Here is a 23,114-nt window from a genome sequence, read left to right as displayed (position 1 = left end):
TCCCTCCTCCCATTTTAGTCAATCTTATTCAAATTTCAAAGCCTAATTCCAAATCACTCTTTCTGTAACAATCTGACTCAATCATTACTTTGTAACTTTTTTTTTAAAAGAATATTCATGCTTCCAAGTAAATTTCCTAGACAATTTTATACTGATTTGCCTTTAGTGGTATCTCATGATCTTCTCAAGGGAAGAAACAATTATTTCCTAGTCTGTATCATAAGAAACAAGACATAAGCAGTTGCTAAATAATAAGTGTGGTTAGACTTGCACACATGGTGGAAATATTAGGTAAATATGGATTATATAAGTAGAGTGCCCTGATAGGTACTGTGCCTACACACACACATACACACACATTCACACATGCACACACGCATGCACACACACCCTAGATATTAGTCTTTTAGTTATGTAGAGCTGAAGATTTTTCATATATATATCTTCGAAGAGTCAGCAAGGATTTACAAACACAGAGCATTTTAGGCAATTACTAGTCAATTTTCTTAAAGAAAAACCTAATTTAGCATGAAGGATAAAGAATAAATAGTGTAAAGGAGTCATTTGTCCAGTATTCATCACTGAAGAGAATGTTTAAGTGTTAATACTTAATCCATATTATGAACATATTAGAAGCATGTTTGCACAGATCCAAAGTAATATAAATCTGAGAAATACAGTAATATATCAAACAGCAGAATCATGAACCATTAAGGAACTTAAAAAATAGACTGAAAAAGAAGAAGAAAAAGGAGGAGGAGGAGGAGAAAAAAATGAGCAGACACCAGAAAGACACCTCCTGAGAAGCCTCTTGAAATAAGTCATCTGTCCGCTTGTAACTGCCTCTGTGTGTGAAGTGATTTTTCTCTCGCACCCATCCATTCTCCCCAATCTCAAGACCCACAATTGACTAAGGCTGGTCCCCAGCAAGTGGCATCCAAAGTGGGATTTCTTTTGAGACATTTTACTCATACTCATTCACTAACCAAACAGAACTAATTTTTAGTGGCATAAAACAGATTTTAATTTAAAAGACACATGTACAATTTAATACAACCTAATTTAACATCTACACTTTCATTTCCTTTGTTAAGAATGAAGCCAAAGCTAAGCATGGTGGCATACACCTGTAACTCCAGCACTTGGGGAAACAGAGGTAGGCATATCTCTATGAGTTGGAGGCTAGCCTTATCTACAAAGCAAACTTAGAGCAGCCAGGTTACACAGGGAAACTCTGTCTCAGAAAACAAAACAAAACAACAAAAACAAAATAAAACAAAAAGAACCCGATCAAAACATCATGATTCCATTTCTTGGCCCTATCAAAAAAAAAATCAATAAAACATAGAATGAATTTCTCAATTTCTGTCCTTAACAATCTTACATGCCTTCTCATGCCCATTATAAAGTTGCATTTCTTGTGCAGTGAGAAAAGAATTGGCTGAATTCCCAACTTATTAAAATACTATATTGATGGGGAAAGCAGTTTATGTGTAGACTTTAGAAAGTGTTCAGCAATTAACGTGTAATGGAAATGAGAAAGTCTGCTACAAAGCAGTGGGAAAGCAAGCCCCACACAGCCCCACAGCAGTTGAGAAGGACTAGAAATCTAAAAGTCTCTGCTTTTCTAATACCCACAGCGGAACACTAACTACTGGCATCCTGCACAAATTCACTGTATTTGACATGCCTGCTGCTAAGGCCTGTTGTAATTTGGCCCTGTCTATGTAACTGCTATTCATACCTAGATGTTTACATAGAGATCAAGATAAGAAAGTATTGGAAGTTTACAATTCATATTCAGCTGTAATCTGTGACAACTGTAGATTCTTTGAGTTAGAAACAGGGCATCCAGAGAAAGATAAGCTTGTTTGTTCAATCAAATTCATTCTTTCTCTTCTTCCTTGCACATTTCAATACACCAGCGTCAAAGCACCTTATTGCTTTTTTGCCTCTCTGGCAAGACCCCACTGCATTCTTTCTGAAGCCCTACTATGTGCTCTTGAGCACTCAAATGACAAAAACATGGCTCCTGATTCCTGAAAAGACAGAGCAATAAACAAGTATAGTGTTGTGTAATACCAAACAATGAAAGTTTTTCCGATGGTTGTTTCAGAGGGATGGCATTTCATTCCAGTGGGTGGAACTTTGACAGAGAAAAGGTTCCAAGAGAAAGCAGAGCAAACAGGGAACTGAGAGAGATAAGAATTGGAGAGAGAGAGATAAAAACCATAAAAATGATATTTTGAAAGAGAATGTTTTCAATAATAAAAGGAAATAACAGGACAGTGTGGAACATTAGGAAACCAAGTGTCTCGGTGTACAAACTACAATAGTGACTGTGAGTGGGAATTTAAAAGCTTGTGATTTTAAACTTTCTAACTTTCGCTATTCCTGTGTAGCCAAGAATAGAAAATCTCTTGAGCACAAGAACTCATAACTTCTTTAAGGCAGGTACCCCTTTGCTTGGAATCATCTGACTGTTTTTCCTTGTACAGGATGAGTTTCAAATTAACAGGAATACTCCTGACCTAGCCAGAGGCAGAAGTCGCTGGTATGGTTTCACCACTTAATGAAAAGGTAACAGACCTATGGTCCTACCAGCATGAATAAAACAGTGGAAAAGCCTGGAAAATACAGCTTATACCTCATGCATGTTCCTTCTAACCTTACTTTCTGAGCATCTGCATGGAAGTCACTTTCTGGTACAAAAGTGGAGAGTCAGGTCCACTTTCTGCTTCTCTAGAACCATGGAAACTCTGTCAACATCATCCTCTCTAATGTGGGCTTAACTTGAAGAGCAACTCAGAAAAAACAACAACAGCAACCAAAATGTAACAAGTCATTTCGCGCACCTCCGTCCCCACCCACTGCAGAGGCCGAGAAGGACACAGAATATAAACAGAAACAAAAGCAAACCCAGCTAATCGTTTCCCAGGTGAATTTATTTGCTCTCTTTCGGTAGTCTGGTCTGTTCAGAGCCATATACTTTGATTTGCAGACAGCCTGGCCCACACACTGAAGAGGATAGCTCATGGCACTCACCCACATGGGGTCACTGAGGTCTGAGTCTTGCATTCGAATGCAATCCATGCTAATCTCAATCTTGTTTGTTGCGCCATTTTCTGACGGTTCATCCACAAAGTTCAAGTCGATGGGCTGCACTGAACATATAGGCCTAGCACAAGAAGGGAAGAAGGTGTGTATTACCCACTGGGAGAGACCACAACATTCAATGGACTAGTGACAATGAATATTTTTTTACTTCAATGTTGTCAAGTCCTTGCTTAGAGTCAGGAAGCTGAGGTTTGAATCTCAACCATTTACTATATGTGTAATCTGAGAAAGTCAACCTAAGTCCTCCTGCTCAAGTAGGCCCCGTGATCTCTGCTGGATGAACTGTGGGCTAACAAGGATAGATCAGGGGCTGTGCTTCCTGCAGGTCCTGGAAGGTCAGTGGTGAGCAACAATCCTTCTGGTGTTCCTTTTTTCATCTTCATAGGTACTTACTAAAACCTGTTTCTGATTAAAATAATAATGAACGGTTTTCATAGAAGTATATACGCAACTAATGAAATGGAGTGATTCACTCTCTTAGAGAATGAGTCTTCAGGAAAGAATCCATTTTGAGACTGGGGAAGATGTTTTGGAGAGTTTGGGGTGGGGGCACTTTAAGAATGTCTACAGGGATATTAATTTGCTGTATTGATGAGCTTTTGGTTTTGGAAACTAGAAAAAGGAAACTACTTTATTTTAAATGCAGGTATATAATAAATTTCCAAAAATATAACTTTTTGAACTGATTCTATATATGATCTGTAGTAACTGAATTTTCAGCCATTTGTGTTTATTTTTTTTTAAACAGTTTAGGTATACTTCTTGATGATTTGATACTTACTGTTCCAGAAAATCCCAAATATGCTGGAACACCTCTGGGCTGAGGAACTCACTTGTCTGGGTACTCTGTGACATGGCGGATCGGTAATAACTTTCTTTCCAAGAGAAATGAGCTGGGGTTTCTACGAAACTTAAAAGGACAAAAAAAAAAAAAAATGAAGCTAAGATTATAGTTTCTGTATTCAAGAAACTGGTCAATGAAATAAAAATACAAACTACCTGGAAAACACCAATGAATCTATAAAGTCTTACAGACATACTTAGCACAGTTCCTAAGTTTCACAATTGCTGTTTCTTTCGAAAGCATCATGAGCCACATTCCGCCATAAATCAGACAGAATTTCCCCTGCTAGACAATCGAGTCTTTTTTCATCAAATTCATTTCTCTTAATTAATAGCACTGTTATTGTATGCTGTACTTACACTTTCCAACACAGTGTAGATTTCAAAAAGAAAATAAACACCCCTTCATTAAGTCTGAAGGCAAGGCCAACCTATCATTAGACCTATTTTATAGGTGCCTCAACTGACTCTCTGCCCTTTCTGCCTCCAGCTGGTAAGAAGTAGAGTTGAAAAATAGAAGTGATTTCAGAGAACTTAAGTTTCACCTTCAGATTAATAACTTCTCTTGTAATCACAACTTTAGCATAACACTCCAGGACAATAACCATAAGCTTTGGGACCGAAGATTTTATTTGTTTAATCACTAGTTGCTGACCATGGAGCGTGTGGAGGTGCTCCTTAATTAGAGTTAGGATCCAAGGTTAACTGAGGGATAAACAAACACCGGGACTCTGTGCCAATTAGTGTCATTTCAGTTGGTTCATTTTGCTGCTAGATCCTCGAGTACACTTTTTTTTTTTTAAATTCACCTTTGATCTTTGTTTATCTAGAGTGAAACTCCAGCTCTCTTAGTTGATATATTTTCCAAGTCGGAACATTATCTGCCCAGATAATCTGCGTAGTGATTTGCTATAATGATCAGTGGGCTAATTTTACCTCACAATGAAATTAGTTCTGCCCTTAAATCACTGCTCTTCATATTAAAAAAAAAAAAAAGTTAAATTAATAGTGTGTAAGGGCATTCAATCTTCTCTCTACCATTTCAGTGTTTATTCTGTATTCTATTTACATGGTAGGAAATAACAGCCCTGAGCTTATCAACAAATGCTTGCCGAGCTACTGCAGCAGCACACTCACTTGATCAGGTTAAATATATAAAAATAATGAATAAAAGACACATTATTCACCAAAGAAGCATATGAGTAGTGGAAATAAAAAGTGAGTATGACTGTCTCATTGATAGTGGTCATAGTGGAGAAAAGAGCAAAACAAATCCATAATAAATGTGATGAGTAAAAACATCTACATAAAATCATGATAGATAATTTTTGAAGAGACAAGTGGCCTAGGGAGAGTTGGCAAGAGCAAAAGAGCTAGTGTGCAGAGTAGATAGAATAGCAAGGAAATCTACGAGTTACCTGTCTCTTCCACTTTGGGCTACTGTCAGAGATGAAATGCTAAGGCGGGAAATAACTTGGTGCCTGCTAAACAATTTGACGAAACTATGTTAAGGTTGTATATTATTTTGGACACAGAAATGTGGAGATATGCAGTTGGCGAGGATGTGGAACTTATAGGTTGTGTCAAAAGACACATAGGACATATGTTGAAATCTGCTTCTGTAAGCTATTCTTTAAACATTTATATTTAATTTTAATCATGTGTACGCATGTGTGTCTGTGCAGGTATATGTGCAGGAGTGCAGGTTTCGGTGGAACCCGGAAGGAAGAGTGAATTGGATATCTTGGAGAGGGAGTGACAGGTGGTCATGAGCTTCCGGGTATGAGCTTCCAGGATGCAAACTCAGTGGTACATCTCTAGACCACTGAGCCATTTCAATAGCCCCTTTATAAACCATTTTAAATGTGCTCTTTTACTTGAAGATAGTTATAGATTCATAAATAATTAAAATAAATATTATAGGGAGATCTCACATATCTTCTACCCGGTTTTGTCCAATGGAAGTATTTTACAAAACACATCATGTGCTGCACGATCACAGCCAGGACACTGATTTGAATGAGAATCACAAATCTTTTCCAAAAATCCTCATTGTCACACTGGTGTGTGTACATGTGCAAGTGCGTGCATATGTGTGAGTGGAGTGGTATGTATTCTACATATTTACATGTTTTTCTCTGCTAAGGCAGTGTATCTCTCTCCACAAGGCTAAAGGATTTGAAGCATGGGATGGATGCAATCAGAATATAATATACATACATATATATATATTACTCATCTGTCTGGATATTGAATGCAGACGGACTTAAAGTAATCGTTTATCTCATTTTTTATTTATTCTAGATAAGACAAAAGGAAGAGGATAAACTATTCATACAATTCAAACTCTATAGGACTAGTGTTGTATATGTGAGACTGGGTAGATCAGGAGACAGATGTAAGGAAACCAAGAACCACTGTCCTAAGAGCCATTCCTTCCAATGTTAAGAACTCTTCATTGTTGTTAAACACATCTGAAGCTGTAGTTAGGGTCTTCCAATTGCATCAGAAACTAAGACACCAAGGAGAATTCCCCCAAATGCCACACATGTACAAAAATAAAGAACCTAATTAAAACAAAACAAAAGAAACAAAAAAAACTCTGATATCATAGTGAAATGTAGGCACTTCCTAGTCCCCCACCATTCTCTTGTGAACTTTCTAAGAGAACCTGGACATGAGTCCCCTAAAATGGGACCGCAGATATGGCTCAGCGTTTAAGAACAGTTGGTGCTCTTCCGGAGGACTCAAGATCGCGTCCCAACACGCCTGTCTGGTGGAATACAACCACCTGTAACTCCAGTTCTGGTGGGTTTGAAGCCCTCTTCTGGGCTCTATGGAAGCCTTCCCACACTTGATGGACACACACGGACATGGAGACACACACACACACACACACACACCATTTTTAAAAAAGAAAAAGACAAAACTTAAAAGGAATATCCAGTCCTCTTGTCCTCCATAATTTCAGAGGGGAAAAGTGTTACTTTCCATCAGTAGCGTATTACCTATCTCATACATATTCATAAACGTTTTTTTAAATTATACAGTGCAGAACCCAATGGGCTAGTGCCTGCATCCTCTGACATATAACTTCTCCCTTCTGGTGAGTGGCTACAGTCATTGTTTCCAGAGTATGCTATCCTTTGCTTTACTTTGCTGAGTAAAGTTCTGCTTAAACTGTGTGGATTTTTTCTTCCAAGAAGACAAAAAAAAATTAGAAATGCACATTTGGTTAAATATTGACATCCAAAGGGACAGGAAGAAATGAGAGGGAAAGGCAGATGAAGGGCAGGAAAAAGAAGGGAGTGGTGAAGAGAAATGAAGGGATGGCAGAGGAAGGGAAAGAAGGTCAAGGTTCTGTATTAGGATATGTCCAAGTATCTCCCTGAGAGTTAATTCTTGTTCTGTAGACCAGCATGCAAAACACTGCAGAAGAGGGGAATAGAGAGGTCACCCAGTGCCATAGGGCAAGAAGGGTGAAGTAAGCATTGCCCAGCTTTCAAGTCTTTGCCTATGGGTGAATCTCTGTATCAAGAACTCATGCAACAATGGCTCTCTTCAGAGGTCTTTGTCAAACCAGTCACACCCAAACACTAGAAATAAGAAGTTGTTTTATGTTATTGTTTTTGTTTGTTTGTTTTTACCTATTTGTTTGTTTTGCTTGCTTCTTTTTCCTAAACAGACTATCCTTCACTCTTTCTATTAATTCAGAAAGAAACACTTTTCTTTGTACAAATTACTGGAAAACAACAAGGAGTCAACAGTTGGCATCTCCATTTGCCTTCCCTTTCCCACAAAAAGCATCAATTCCAGCTTGAGTATGCTCATTTACCATATGGAAAAGCTGAACTAAAACACTACACCAAACAAGAACAATCAGGCCAGCTTGGTTGTGCTTTGACTTGGCTCTTTCCTCTTAGTATTGAAAAATAAATTAGGACATGAGATGCTAAGTCTTACCATTCCTGGGCTAACCTATGGCTTTTTAGCAGCACTGTTTTCCAAATATTGGGATATCATTTTAAAAATAAAGCCACCATATTTCCCTTCAGAACACACGGATATTAATAGCTAAACCTAGAAATTCACTTGAGTCTACGTAAGCATCCCTAACTTAGCTACAAAGCAACCTGGAAACATATTGCTGCTACTTGATTTCTTGACTCAAAGAGCTCATGACAGTTCTCAGCAACTGTGATGGAGGGAAAAGCTGCTTTTCTAGACGCTTCCTCTGCAGCTGGGATCACACTGGAAGTGACACGGACGTGTTTACACATTAGTCCCGGCTATGAAGGATGTGTGGCCATGTCTAGTTCATCCATCCTTGCTAATGTCACAGCACAACTGAGGTCCCTATAGCATGAACTTCCTTGAGATCCATCTCTGTGCTGCTATGTTGGCTCTTGGAAAGCAGGTTAAATTGCATGGGACTTTCCAAGTGATGGTTAATCACAGCTCTTCTTTGAACTCATAGTTATGAAATAAGTTTTAAAGAAAATTACACTAAAATTCTAAATACATGAAAATTAATATTTAAAAGCCATCTCTTCTTAAAATTTTTGCTATCGTCAGTGTTCCTGAAAGCCATTTTCAAAAGAAATATGGTAGAATGGCTTATCTAAGACATAAAATTTTCTGTAAATTCTGGGCCATCTCTCTGAAAGAAAGCACATAACACACTGGAGTCCTGTGCAGGTGACTCAACCATCTGCTGAGACTCCAATATGTGGGAGGCCATATCAAGGGGTTAGCAAATGAATAGGGCGTGTGGCTTTTTGAAAAATATTTTTTTCATAGATGTTATTAATAGAGTGCTTTTAACATTCTCTTAATTTTTTCTCTTTATCAGAGCTTTTTGCACACCAGTTTCTAATTTCCCATTAGAAATTGGCTTCTGACCTTCTGAGGGGCAGAAATGCCATCTCAGTACAGTCCCTCTGGTTTGCATGCTGCTTGTCTGGTGCTTGGCAGTCCAGCTTTGCTGTGAATTAAGGTGCGAACTGTCTGGGGGCCTGCTTTTCCAGTTATGCAGAGGCCCTCTGGCCTCAGAGAGGAGAAGCAGGTTATTCAAGTTCACTCAGGCAGTACATGATAAAGAGGGGACTTGCGGCAAGATTGTGTTGCTTCAAAGTTATGCTTTATTAAATTACATATATAATGCCTAGTTCTCATTCCCCATAAAATTTTGGAACCATGGAATTTTAATATTTAGGAGATTTTTTTTAATGTTAAAAAACAACTACTGAATCTATTTTATCACAATAAGCATCCCTTGTTAACAAGCTGAGCATGAAATGGCATTAAAAACTAGTGTTGATAAGTGAACAATATTTCCAGATCATTTGGTCCTTTTGTAGTTTCTCAGTGTCACTGTAGCTGCCATCTAAGAGCCTATGCAGAAGTCCTGGTGGAAGGGCGATCTCTTTCCAATCTATCAGACTACCATCACTTTTTACTTGCAAAACAAGTGTGTTTAATAGGCACAGAGGAGTCTGAGTTGAAGCTGACCTATAAAGAAATGATAAGACCATTTCAGAGAAATGGACCTAGAGATAAAGAACTCTGCCAGGCCTGAAGTGGGTAGCAATTCCACATCTCAACAAAGTCTGAATCTTTTCTCTTTCTAAATGGTTGAGGTCAGGGCTTTCACTACATTTTCTCAGCTTGTATTTAAGCAAAACAGAACAAAAGGCAACTGATTCTGCAACAGAGAACTGGGAGAACTTTGAGCTTAGGTCCTCTTTCCCCAGGGAAGAAGCCATTAGCTTTGCGTTTTCTGGCCTTATTTCATCTTCTACACAAAGCTGAAATACATCAAGAAGCAGAGAAATCACTAGCCTTTCTCTCCCTGGTTTGGCTCCATTGTAAATAAGTCCTCTCTCCATTGCCAGTTTGGTTCCTAAATTCTTGAAGCCAAGTTTACTAAGCTGGGAACATCACCAGCAGGAGCTGACTTTCAAATGCCTGGAGAGGGGCTCTGGATGTAGCTCAGCCATGTGAGCATTTAAAAAAGCCTTGGGCTCAATCCTCAGCCTCATTCCAGTGGAAGGAAGGATAGTGGGGGAAAGATGTCTACAAATGCAGAGTAAAACACAGGTAACTTTCCTAGTGCTCAAGAGGGAAGTGCTCAAACGCTGGGTGAGTCTCTCCAACTCTCAGGTGAAAGATCAAAGCTCTCCAGCTGGCTTCCCCTTCTAATAATATCTATCTAGTCAGTTTCTTACCAGCTTCTCTAGATCTTCCATAAGATGGTCTTCAGGTTAGTCTCTGAAGCACTTGAAATCACATAATTCAGTAACCCTGAAAAATCTTTGAGTTGCTCTGCTATGGTCCTTAGTATTACTGATATCAGTGATTACTGTTTAGCTCTAAGGAAACTAAAGAACATCTTGAAGCTTTTTCTTGCATTGTCTCTTTATTGTACCCACCAGCCTCTAAAGACCCCAAGGAATGGATTTATCCTAGGACTGCACAAAATCAACCTCCTCGACAATCTCTCACCCATTAACTATCACTTAGGCCCATTGACGTATTTCCTTCCTTAGATGGTAATTTTTCCCCATCATCATGTTGAAAAATGATCACTGTGCTTCTTCTCTCTCCATTTGTCATGGTTACTTTTGATTGGCACTTGACTGGCTAAATAAATACTTAGGGAATGAATGAAAGATGCCTCCAAAAACGCCTGGGATAGCATTTCCAAAGACAGTCTCCAGGAGGGCTCTGATCAATTCAGCAGGTTAATATTGTCTAGGTTCATAATGTAATTGCTTTATTGAGAGTCAATGAAAAGCATGACGTGGGACATTAGATGAAGGGAGTAGGTACTTTGATGTGTCCTGGAGCTACATCTTGTTCTGTGTATTTTTTCCATATTCTCTTCTTTAATTTGTGTGTGTGTAATACATATACATGTATGTCGGTTCATATGTGTGTGTGGTATATTTGTACATGTGTCCACATGTATATATATATATATATATATATATATATATATATATATATATATATGGAGGCCCAAGTCTGATGCTGGCAGTCTTCCCCAGTAGTTCTTCACATTATGACTTAAGACAGGTTTTTCTCTATGAGTCTGGAGTACAGAGATGTAACTAGTCCAGCCAGATCTCTCTTCCCTGCCATCCAGGTGTTGGAATTACGGGTAGGCAGGTTTCTATCTTCACCTGGCATGTGAGTTCTGGGCATCTATTAGCGCTCATGTGTGCTACTTGCACACCCAGGCATGGCAATTGCTGAGTCATCTCCCTGCCTATCTCCCTAGCCCTTCCCACCAAACAGTATGAACAGGCAGCCCCACATGCTCCTGTTGTCAGCCTAAAATATCAAGTAGCTGTGGAGAAAATGTTAACTTTATGTCCTTATTCCTTAGGATTCTGATTCAGAATCTGAGCCTATGAGCCAAAATAAACCTTCTCTTTCTTGTCTATGTCAGGTGTCTGTTCAGAAAAAGATGAGTATTTAACACATCATCTACTCTGATCCAAATACACACATTAGCTTTGCTCTTAGCGAACACAATTTAGAACAAAATGGATCTGGAGAATAGCCTGTGCCTTAGTTTATTTCAAGTTATCCTGATTTGCAGAGCATCACGATCAAATGGCTCCTTCCTACATATCACTGAAGGGATTAATATTAGGAAGAATCTTGCATATGCCCCTCTCTCCTCTCTCCAGCCATTCATCATAGTTAGTAGCTGTTTTTTTTTTTTTCCTTTTAGAAGAAAAATTTTTTTATCACCATACCTTCCTTTAGATCCATTTCTTTTCACCCTATTCTCCTAGGACCCTTTCCTATGTACTCCATCCCTACATTTATTTAGTTCTGTACATCAAAGGACAACTCCAATACTGTTAATTATGAGAGAGCATCATTTTCTTCTCCCATGTCAGATCCTCTAACTTTCACGTTTTGGCTTCACTTTCTGTCATAGATGATTCTACCTTAAATATGATGACTATTTCTGTCTGTAGCTCCTTTTGCTCATCACCTTTGGTCCATTAAAGCTTCTTTCTGATTTCATTTCACTTGTTGTTATTCTCTCTCAAACTATGGGCCTGTTACTTGATCAGCCTTTCCCACCTCAGAACTTGCACTCCACTTAGTTCCCTCTTTGCCCTCACTCCTTTTGTGGTGTGTGTGAATATTCTACTTCATTGTCACTGTGTTATTGTGGAGCCTTTTAAATTTCCTGATTAGAATCATATCTTGTCATGTCGGAGAAGTTTTAATAATATCTAGAGATTGGCTCTTGGAGACAAGAAACTCATTTTCGTCTCTGTCTTTCTGACTGGACTTTTAAGCACAGTAGTTGGCAGAGAATAGGAGTACAGCAAATACTTGTTGAAGAAAACCTTTAGAACAGTGGACCACGGGCATTGGTACCAGTAGCTAGAGCTAAAACAGCAGCCAGCATTTCAGTGCTCCCATTAGGGAGGTACCCTGCCATGTACCCAAGAAGCCTTGTTTAATTTCCAAACATCTACCGAGGTAGGTACCGACAAGTAGATACTCAAGTCATATGTGGATACAGAGAATGAGGATGCTGTTTTCAAGGACACAGCTTCAGAGTTCCTAGATTGCCATTCCAATGGCTAATCGAAACCTCAACTTCCTTAACTGTATCAACAAGGAGGAGTGTGATCTTCAGGAAGAAGACAGACCTCAAGCCTAAGCTAAGAGGCCATTTACACTCTAGTTAAGAAGCAGGAAGCTTCACATTACAAAGGTAATCACTGGAAATAATTTTTTGGGGGAAATGCCAAAGTCTTATTCTTACCCCTATAGCATTCTGATTCCAATGATATGACATAAGCCTAACTTGGTGCACAGGCCTGCCAGGCAGGTTGAAGGCAGGAGGATCTCAAGTTCAAGAGCTTCCTGAACAATTTAGCAACACCTTTTTTTTTTCTTTTTTTTTCTCTTTTTTTGTAAATAAAATGCAGAAAGGGAACGAACGAAGGCTGTCGCAGGAATATAGCTCAATCCTGCAAGGTCTTGCACCAGTAGATAAGCAAACACTCTAAGTCTTATGTGGCATAAGACTTAGAAGGCCTTTACAGCCATTGAAGCAGGACATTCTCCCCAAGCATGGTTGGATACCATAAAAAGCTAAAATGTTACGCTCAGGATGCGAGGCTAAGCACTGCACTCAGGGTCAGCAGGTTTGGACCCAGAGAAGAGCATGTCTGGTTGCATGCGGGTTGATGCCCCAGGTCCCGCCTCTGAGAAAAAGGTATCGGACGGGTCTGATGCTCTTTGGGTGGATGACACCTAAATGAACATCGGTACAAAGTCCCAATTTATTTCTAATATCAGAGATCAGACCTCTACTCTTGCCTGATGCGTCTAAAACAAAAAGGGGGAACTGTAGAGAGCTGCGGAATGCTATGCCTTAAAGATGGAGCTGGTTTCCGCCTTCCACCTTCCTGATGGTGAGTGCTCTCTGTCATGAACAATCCCACATTTGGCTAAGGCTGAGGATCTGGCTTGCTTCCATGTATGTGGACCTATCTGCATTGCCCACGTGGCACGCCTGGGTTGGCTACCCAGAGGCTATTTAAGCTGTGGGCTGGCTTTCCCCAGGGTCCGAGGAATGTTCAAGGTTCCTTGAATAAACTGCATTGAAAAAAAAAAAAAAGACTTAGAAATCTGCACTTAAAAGGCAATTGTGTAAACACCCACAGCTTGAGGATTCAGCTAAATTGCAGTCTGTCCAGAGTTCAGAATGCCTTGATGAAAGTTCAATGTTCTCTAAATATCCGTCTCCAGGTGGGCAATATGTCACAGCCATGTTCATTCAGTCAGCACTTTCCAAATGTCTCTGACAGCATCAGGGATTGAACACTGGTCCCTGAGCATGGTAAGCAAGTGCTCTACCGCTAGGCTTCCCCACCCCAGCACTCAGATACCATTTCAGTACCAAACAAAATGGCAGACTAACAATTACAATACTGTATAATACATGCTCCAGGCTGAGCATTTTCGAAATACTTTCGGATATAAACTTGCTTGATCCTTTCAATACCCTCTGGTAACATTTTGCTAATCTGATATGCACCTTAAGGTAGAGAAATATTAGCAAGCTCAGCTAGGCAACTTCCATAAAAGAAGGACTTCTGGATCATAACTTGAACAGATCCAAGCCGAGGAAGGCAGCTGCATTGCCAATGTCCCTAACTCTCCCACTATGCTGACTCTTCCAGTCATGGGCCATGTAGAGCCTTGGACACAGGCTAGAGCTTTGCCTACCTTACAGCCCTGATGGGGGCTTTCAACTGGCTGAGCTCGTGGGCAAGTCTCTGTCCTCTGGGGCTCAAGCTCATGTCTAGTGAAAGTGGGAGGGTGGCGTAGGATAAGTTCTGAGACCTCTGGTTCCAGACACTCTAGTGTTCATTTTACTGTGCTACAAAATGGACTGACACCCAATGATTTCTGACAGAAAAAAAAAAAAAAAAACTAAACAAACAAACAAAAAAACCCAAAATCAAAAACCACACACCCTTTCCAGTACTGTCCTACTAAAACTGTTGCTATTTTTATCTGTCAGTTCAAAGTACTCCCTTTGGAGTCACTTCACCTTGTCATCCTTTCTTGCTGAGAAAAACAGATGTCTGTACCAGCAGCCTAGAGGGAGGATTGATTATCTTCATAGCCTTCATTCTAACTCCTGCTGGCTTAATCTGCCTCCCACAGTGCTTTCACCTGAGCCTATTGGAACCACCACTCTGCCTGGAGTTCCCCAGCCTCTGGCTGTGGCTCTTTTCAGAACCAATCCCACCTCCCCAGCACCCTCTTCTGTGCGTGCTTCTCACCTCCTGTCTTTTTGCCATTGTCCCACTCTAAGCTGACCCTCTCAGACTTCCCTTTAACCCTGATTTCTCACGCCTGGCAACACCTTAGGACACTTGGGGAGCTTAAAATACAGGTGGCAGAGTCTGATCCTGATCCACGTAAGCCAACAGTTCGAAGCAAGAGTGTAATATGGGAAAAGGTATTATTTAGAAGTTCGTAGCTCCCCCAAGAAGTGTTAGCAGGTGGAGACGGCTAAGAAGCATTGCTCGAATCAGACAAAAATCACTCTGGCAGGTGCACCAACCTTACTCCAGAGAGGGGAGTCTGGGCATGTGAAGTAAATAAGCCAGCGCGTCTCAGGCCCTCAGAAGCAGCCCGAGGGAACGAAGACTTGAATTTCTAAGGTCCTGCACAGCACCGTACTATCCTGTCACCCGCCTTCTCCCACCAACCTCAGGCTGTTTGCTGTGTACTTCCCCAAATTCATATCTAATCCGAAGAGCAGCGGCATTATCCTTGTTTACCTGTGCTCCAGCTGGCGAGATTACCCTGTCTCTCTTTTCGCTTCATTTCGAGGTGTAAAGGTTCCTGGATTACTAAAAACTGCCATTTCTTCCCTTATTCCATTATTCTGATATTTGAAGGACTGCAACCCATTGTCCCTCACTATTAGAAAGGCAGCCGCGGTTATGTCTGGCCCAGCTGACAACAGGCAATTCGTCCAGTTAAGCAATTCATGACACCTGCCTAAGAAAGCCTGGTTAGCCTGCAGCCCGGCCCGCACCCCTCCCGCTTCTTTGCTCCACTGAGAGCTATCGCTGCTGTTTTTTGAACAAAACCTGAGTCTGCACCAACACCTTCCAGGGTGCAGCGACGGCAATTCCATCTAACGGTGGTCCCTCTCTCAGCAGCTTCTCACCTCTTGTGGACGGCTTTATGAATGTGGCACAAGGAGCCAAGGTTGTAGACTCCATTCCCTTCTTTCTGCTGCCCACTGAGGCACCCTGGGTAATTGCTACGCACACCTGAGCTGCAGGGAACTTTCCCTTTGCTCATCTCCCTGAGAGGTTCAGGTGGGGAGGTCTACAAGACTGGGCCTCTCCCCTCTGACCTGTTGTTTGGCCTTAAACAGTGTGACCTCTCAGCCGAGTAATCTGCATGTAAATGCTTTATGCAAATAAATTAACAAAAGCTAACCGAGAATGAAGACAATATTTGATGGTACAAAAAGTTAAAGGCAGGAGTATTTATGAGGTTGGAGAGTCTTCCAGGGGCAAGAGTCTCTGGCTTTTGTATTGGAGAACAGAAGAGAGACAAGATGAAGGACACATAAAGCAAGGAAGGTTAAGCTTAATGCTTTTCGACTAAAATAAGGGCTCTGAGAGAACCAGCGGTAATAATAAGGAAAATTTATGGAGTTTGGGTGCTTACGGTGGTGATTTGGATCAGGACTTTCTGGAGGATTAATGAATGGATCGTGGTGTTTGGAAAGCAGAAAGAACAAATACAAGGAAAGAAAGGCACTTTATGAGTCTTTAGTAGTCTCCAGTTAGAGAACATGTAAACATCTCAGAAGGTTTTTTGTTTTTCCTGTACTGCATAAATGCAATAGTGTTATAGGACAAACTCATTCCAGCCAAGGATTCCAAACTATACAAAGTGCTTCAGTGTTAAAGACATTTATCTACATTTCAAGAAAGGTGTTTTGTTCTTGTTGTTGTTTGTTTTATGTTATGGAGTGAAACAGAGGCATAATTCCATAAAAAGGTTGTCAAAGCAAATTCACTGGAAGAATGGAAGGCTGTGTTCATCAGGGACCCACGAACTCCTAGCCCCAGAAACCACTCATTGCTTAGACAACCTGGGGCTTTTGCTCTACCTGGCCATAGGTTAGAAGCCGTGACATCAACCAACCTACCTATACCACTAAACATATTTGTCTTCAGACTTCTTGGGAAATTTATCAACTCTGATTAAAAAATACACAGGACAGTTTAAAGTATAAAGGAGAGATTGGATAAGTGCACTGGTTGGTGTGCTAGAATGCTTATAAGGATGACTTCATAGTACAAAAAGGATCTCTGATACACGAACATAAAGGCAGCAGTGAGAGTTACAAAGGGCAGGTCCATGACATCCTGGGGTTATAGGGGAGACCTGAAAGCCTGTCTCTGAGGACAAAGTTCATCTTCTCAGATGGCTGCAGGTCAGCCTGTAAACAAATGAAATGAAGCTGTGCTGGCCAGAAGCAACCTGGATTCCTGAGGAACAAGTTCACTCACTTCTACAAAAATAGCCCTGACTCCTGTTTCTGTGGGTGGGCCATTCCCTCTCCTGTTAAGGAGCTTTCTTCGCCGCACTTTTCTTGCTACCACTTGGGAAGAGTGAAATTTTTGTGATGTTTCCACTCAGTCACTCTGGCTGAGAGAGGAGGCTTTTCAATAGACCGCTTCAGTAATGTTTGTGTGTGTGTGTGTGTGTGTGTGTGTGTGTGTGTGTCTAAGCTCTGTGCTGTTGATACACTTGGTTTTGTCACTTCTCTCCATTTGAATCTCCTATCCATTGAGCTATAGCTTAGAACCTGTGCAGGTCCAGGTCTTCGATCTGCAGCGCCAAAATTAAAAACAAAACCTGTCACCTGTCTTTCCAGGAATAGTTTGCTTTGTGTTTTTTTCCCCTTTTCTACAGATAAATGACTCCATAGTAAACTTTAAAATTATTCCTACCCATATCCCACACATAATCACGTGATGTCTCTGGCCCCATGGAAACTTGGGTTCCTATGCTGTTGGGTATGTAAATCTGCTACATGCTTATGCATCTCTTTTACAGGGCTATCATCCGTTGTAACTATTACATTTATTAATAGGTTCCAAACAGAGATTGACTTTCAGCCTGTGTAGTGGTGGTTATACAGATCATCTGGGTTATATTTTCCTTTAAGAAGTCATATATAAAGAGCTGGCTAATCACAACAGGTCCTCTAACCCAGAATCCTCGGTCCTCTGATTTTCTCATGACGGGCAGGTTGCTCATGAGGACTCCTTCCGAACACATAAGGAACCATAGCCCATCCCATCTGGTTGCTTATGAAGGAGCCTTGTGGTTGACTCTTGTTAATATTTGGCTTCTGTATTTTTCCAGTAATCCATCCACTCCCTGCACCAAAGCTTCCTGCCTTGCTCATTCGTGTTCACTGTTACCTCCTTGCAGGCCATGTGTTCTATGGCATATTTCACAGAACATTTTCTTCTTCCCATCAACACAATGAGGAGCATGGCTTAAGTGGAAGGACACAGCTTTCAACAACCCTTCCCAGGTGGGGCCTGGTGGTAGAATGGGCAGATGGACTGAAAACATTTTACAAGAACAAAGAAAGTGTCGTAGTGGAAAAGGAAGAGGGTGACATTTTTTCAGTTCTTTTGGGATGCTTTAGAAAGATTGGGCTGGAAAACTCAGACATCCCAAAATTCCCTCCACGCTGTCGTAGCACAAGCTGTGAAGTTCATGCATCGCCACTATGCTCAGTGATACGAAGATTGCAAAGTCTTTTTTTTATTCATTAAAGATTTTAAAATTGAGAATTTTATTCATGAATTCTGTGTTTACATCCTTCCCTTCCTTATCACTTCTCCTATGTCTCCCCACATCCTTTAAAATTACTGAATTGTTCACTGTCGGTTAAGTGCATACACGTGTGTGTGCTTGCACACTCACATGCACCCATGTGTGTGCTCATATTCCCCCAGGTTCTGTGTCTGAGGGTGTGATGTCTTCAGCAATAGCATCACAGCTTACACTGCTTGGGAGACGCTTGGACAAATGAAAACAAAATAGTGAAATTTGGGGCCAAATGGCTGGAGCTAGAGGATATTATACTGACTGATGTGACCAAGAAAGAGAAACACTGCATGTGTTCTCCTATTTGTAGATCCTAGCCCAAATCCTTAGATGCCCACACAGGTGCCCACACAGTAGGTTATAGTATTCTGATATAAACTGTGCTACTGAGTTAAATACCCAATCTTCTGAGAATCACAAGTCATGAGGGTCATGAGGAGGAGCACAAGTCAATGTTTGGGAGCCTCAGGATGTATGTATACTCAGGCTTTTAGGCTAATTTCTCAATTTTATAGCTTATTGTAGTTTGTATTTTTTTGTGGTGTGTGTGTGTGTGTGTGTGTGTGTTTGCTTGCTTGTTTGAGGTTTTTTGAGACATGGTTCCTCTGTGCAGCTTTGGCTGTTCTGGAACTTGCTCTGTAGAGCAGGCTGGCCTCAAACAAAGTCTCTGCCTCACAAGTCTGCACCACAAGCCCGTGGTTATTTCTTGCTTGCTTGCTTGCTTGATTTATTTATTTATGTATTTTGCAAAAGAAAAAGAAATCAGTGCATAGAAATGTTTGCAGTGATAAATCTTGTCTCTTCCTTAGTGAGCTCCATATGTCTTCCACAAGCTATCTACATTCTTCACAGGACTAGCTGCTCTAAGTTTTTTGTTGTTGTTGTTGTTTTGTTTTTTTAATATCAGATTTATATCCCACAGTGGCTCTCCCACAAACCTCTGCAGGTATGGTCTCAGACTCAGTAGCTGTGGCCTGGTACTAACTCGTTAGAGGCATTTGACATTAAGATCAGTCCATAATTATAATCACAATTTGATGACATGGATACACCCAAGGAGTCTTGTGTTTATGAAAACATAAGAACAAAAATAGTCCATTTCTAGAGAAACAGGCGAACCGTTCCCAAGAGCTTCATCCAGAAAGTTTTCACAGCTGTCAGTCTTTCATACTCAGATGGAACCATACCCAGTTACTTCTCAGTATTTTGGCTAAGAGCAAGTGTAAAACTGGACCACAAGAAAGCATGATGCTGTGACTCTAATGCTGTCCCACCATCATACTTCCTCACGTACATCAAGTCTCGTGAGGAAATTTCCCTACAGGTGGCTTTTTTGTGCAGTCTTGTCCCATGTGTCTCACAGCTCTCAGAATCCTTTCAACAACTGCTCTGCTGCACTTAAAGCCTTAATGATGTCCTCTTTTGTTTTGTTTTTGTTGTTTTGTTTTTTTCCTATCCGGCCTATAAGCAAAAAGATAAGGAGGGGGAAGGACGGGGAAGAGGGGGAGTAAGAAAAACAATCTGGAGATCAAGGGAGGGATCTTAGGTACTTTTAGGATCAAGTCTGGCAGGAACACGAAGCACTCCTGCCCATGATTCATTTGGCCATGCCTGAATTCAAGGGAAGCTATAGGATGATAGCTGTGCTGGAAAAAAAAAAATCAAATCAAAACAAAGCACACACATTGTCTTATAATGACCTTGCCAATGAGTGGGAGAATTGTTGAGTCTTGTTCTAGTTTTGAGGGGTGTTTATTTCTTTTGTTTTTGTTTTATTGTGTGTGTGTGTGTGTGTGTGTGTGTGTGTGTGCATGCCTGTCTGCCTATCTGTCTGAGTTTATGTGTAGGTGGTACACTTGTCTGTAGGTATTTGACTTTAGGCATTTTATTCTGTATCTCTCTGTCTTATTTTTGTTTATTTGTTAGTTTTTTTAGTATATTTTTTATTTATTACAATTTATTCACTTTGTATCCCAGCTGTAGCCCTCACCCTTGCCCCCTCCAAATCCCTCCCTTCCTCTCCTCCCATGCTCCTTCCCTAGTCCACTGTGAGGGAAGGACCTCTTCCCCTCCCATCTGACCCTAGCCTATCTGGTGTCATCATGACTGTCTTTCATAGTCTTCCTCTGTGGGCTGGTAAGGCTGTGCCCTCCTCAGGGGGAGGTGATCAAAGAGCCAGCCACTGAGTTCATGTCAGAGTCAGCCCCTGTTCCCCTTACTAGGGTACCCACTTGGAGACTGAGATGCCATGGGCTACATCTGTTCAGGGGTTCTTGGTTATCTCCATGCATGGTCCTTGGTTGGAGTATCAGTCTCAGAAAAGACCCCTTGGCCCAGATTTTCTGGTTGTTTTTCTCCTTGTGGAGCTCCAGACCCTTCCAGGGTTTTCTGTCTCCCCCTTCTTTCATAAGCTTCCCTGCACTCTGCCCAAAGTTTGGCTATGAGTCTCAGCATCTGTTTTAATACCCGGCTGGGAAGAGTCTTTCAGAGCCCTCTGTGGTAGGCTCCTGTCTTGTTCCTGTGTTCACCTTCTTCCAATGTCCATCCCATTTGCCTTTAATTCACCTTCAGATAACAACAAAGCCGCACTGAGTGTCTGTGAATACAGCATACCATTTTGCAGATTTGGAAGCCCAGATTTATCAAAAATGCTGTTAGCTTTCATATGTGTTTATAATAACTACTGAGGACTACTAATATATGAAAAATATACCATAGAGAACATGAAAACCAAACTCTGATTGCCTTTATCACCATAGGAAAAAAAAAAGATATCTATTTGATAAAATGTTTCCTAAACCCTCATTTTCAAAGTGTAATAAAAAGAATTTGGAGTCAATATGAAACCTTGAGTGATATCTCTATTTGATACCCAGCAGCTACATAAAAAATCTGGGCGTGGAGGCACACAGGACTAATCTCAGATTTATGAGAGGTAGAGGTATGTGAATCATGGCGCATCATGGCCAGCCGGCATAGCTGACTTGGCAAGCTTCAGGCCAGTGAGAGATTCTCTATCAAGAAAGAAGATGGAAAGCAACTGAGGAACAGCACCCAAGGTTAAATCTGGCCTCCACACACGTGCACAAAAGTGTGTACATGCAACCTCCCGGACACTTGGGCACATGCACACACGTGTACAAACAAAATAATTTGTTTGATAATTACATTATTGGCTGGCTTGTTAATATATACAGCTGTATATACCTAATATTTTATACAACAATTACACACATTTCACATCAATTACAATTATGAAAAGAAGTATAAAAAGTCCCAGGGAAATGTATATTCAGTAAAATGTTGGCATAATTGCTTCAGACTACTAGTTATAAATGTAAATTTGTGATTTGATTACTCAACTGTGGTATTATTCAAAATGGATTTTGGAAAAAAAACTGTGTGAAAACTATTATTCCCCCAAAGCTTTCCCTCACTGAATTTTATTTTATTTTATTTTTATCTCAAAAGCAAATAAATCAGAGAGGTGTGAAGATTCACTTTCTGAAGTGAAACCCAGATCAGAACAATTAGGTGAAATATATTTAACACTGTTCCTTAGATTGGGTAAGAAGATCATGAAGGCAACTCATTATAAAAAAATTATATGATAAAGTGAAGCCATCAAAGGTTGGCTTCTTTCCTGCTCCAGAGGCATAAGCGTGGATTATTTACTCAAGCCCTAAACCAGGCTCTTCTCACCTATTGAAACAACTCAGCTTTTTGTCTGATCATTCAGCAAAGCATTTACTGAGTGCTTGTTACTTGCAAGGCAGTGTGTTAAGTATCAGAAATACAGAGACTCTCTAAGTGGCCAAAAGTAGAAATGGAGATAAAGATTGCTAGAGAAACCCATAAGTCTTGCTTTGCTCATCTCAGTTCATAGCTAATCCTTGAGTTCAATGATTAGGATATCCAATCCTGACATCCCTCTATTCTGTCAAAGGCTGAAGAAAGTCCCAAGTAAAGTTATCCATTTATTGGACCTTAAAGATTCAGCAATGGAAGAGACCCTCCCCAACTTCAACCTCACCCCCAGAGTTTACAGATGGGCCATTGGGAGTCATGCTGTGTTTGAGATGGCTTTTTATCAAGTTGGATATCCAAACCCTGCATGACTCTGTGGACACTGGAAGATCTCATCCTAGCCCCAGCTCATCACAAACTATATCTCCTGTTTTCATTGTCATTTTGGAAATAGTAGTTGCCTGATGGGGCTTTTCTCTTTGCCTACTCTTTCCTTCAATCAAAATCAGCTTTTCACATTCACGATGATGGGCTTTGGGAGATGTAATGAAATCATGAGGACAGAGCCCTGTTGAGGTGGGAGATATAATCTTATAAAAAGAGGTTGAAGAGAGCTGTCTTGTCCCACCACAGTGGGAAAAGGAAAAAGCAAAAATCCACCACCTAGAAATAGAATATACCTAACCAGGCTATTCTGTGGCTTTGACCTCAGTCTTCCCATGTTCCAAAACTGTGAGAATAAAATTTTCCTGTTTCACCAACTCAGTTTATTGTATTTTGTGACAGTGCCCTGAATGGCTGAGATAAGTATCGACAAGCTGATTATATCTTATCTAAGTTTAGAGTGAATGTTTTAAGACTATTTCTTGTCCCTCACCAATTAAAAATAGATCTGGCTTTCTCCACACTGCTGTGATGAATTGCCAGGTCTTACTGGATTTTATCTTATGTAGGAGTTGTGGATTTATGTG

At 40.6% G+C, this 23,114-nt stretch overlaps 1 protein-coding gene across 1 annotated transcript in view; it reads right to left on the bottom strand.

Annotated features, from left to right (window-relative positions):
• Tp63 (tumor protein p63) overlaps positions 1 to 23,114 on the bottom strand; it is a 205,187-nt gene that overhangs the window by 129,261 nt on the left and 52,812 nt on the right. The window contains exons 2-3 of the mRNA XM_021653965.2: positions 3,899 to 4,027; positions 3,046 to 3,178 (exon numbers count right to left, since the gene is read on the bottom strand). Coding sequence (XP_021509640.1) covers positions 3,046 to 3,178; positions 3,899 to 4,027 — 262 coding nt within the window. The remainder of the gene's footprint in view (positions 1 to 3,045; positions 3,179 to 3,898; positions 4,028 to 23,114) is intronic.

This window comes from Meriones unguiculatus, chromosome 17 (assembly GCF_030254825.1).
Source record: "Meriones unguiculatus strain TT.TT164.6M chromosome 17, Bangor_MerUng_6.1, whole genome shotgun sequence".
Classification (NCBI taxonomy): Eukaryota; Metazoa; Chordata; class Mammalia; order Rodentia; family Muridae; genus Meriones; species Meriones unguiculatus.
Note: the sequence above shows the minus strand (reverse complement) of the source record. Positions and strands in the feature narration are given on the sequence as shown.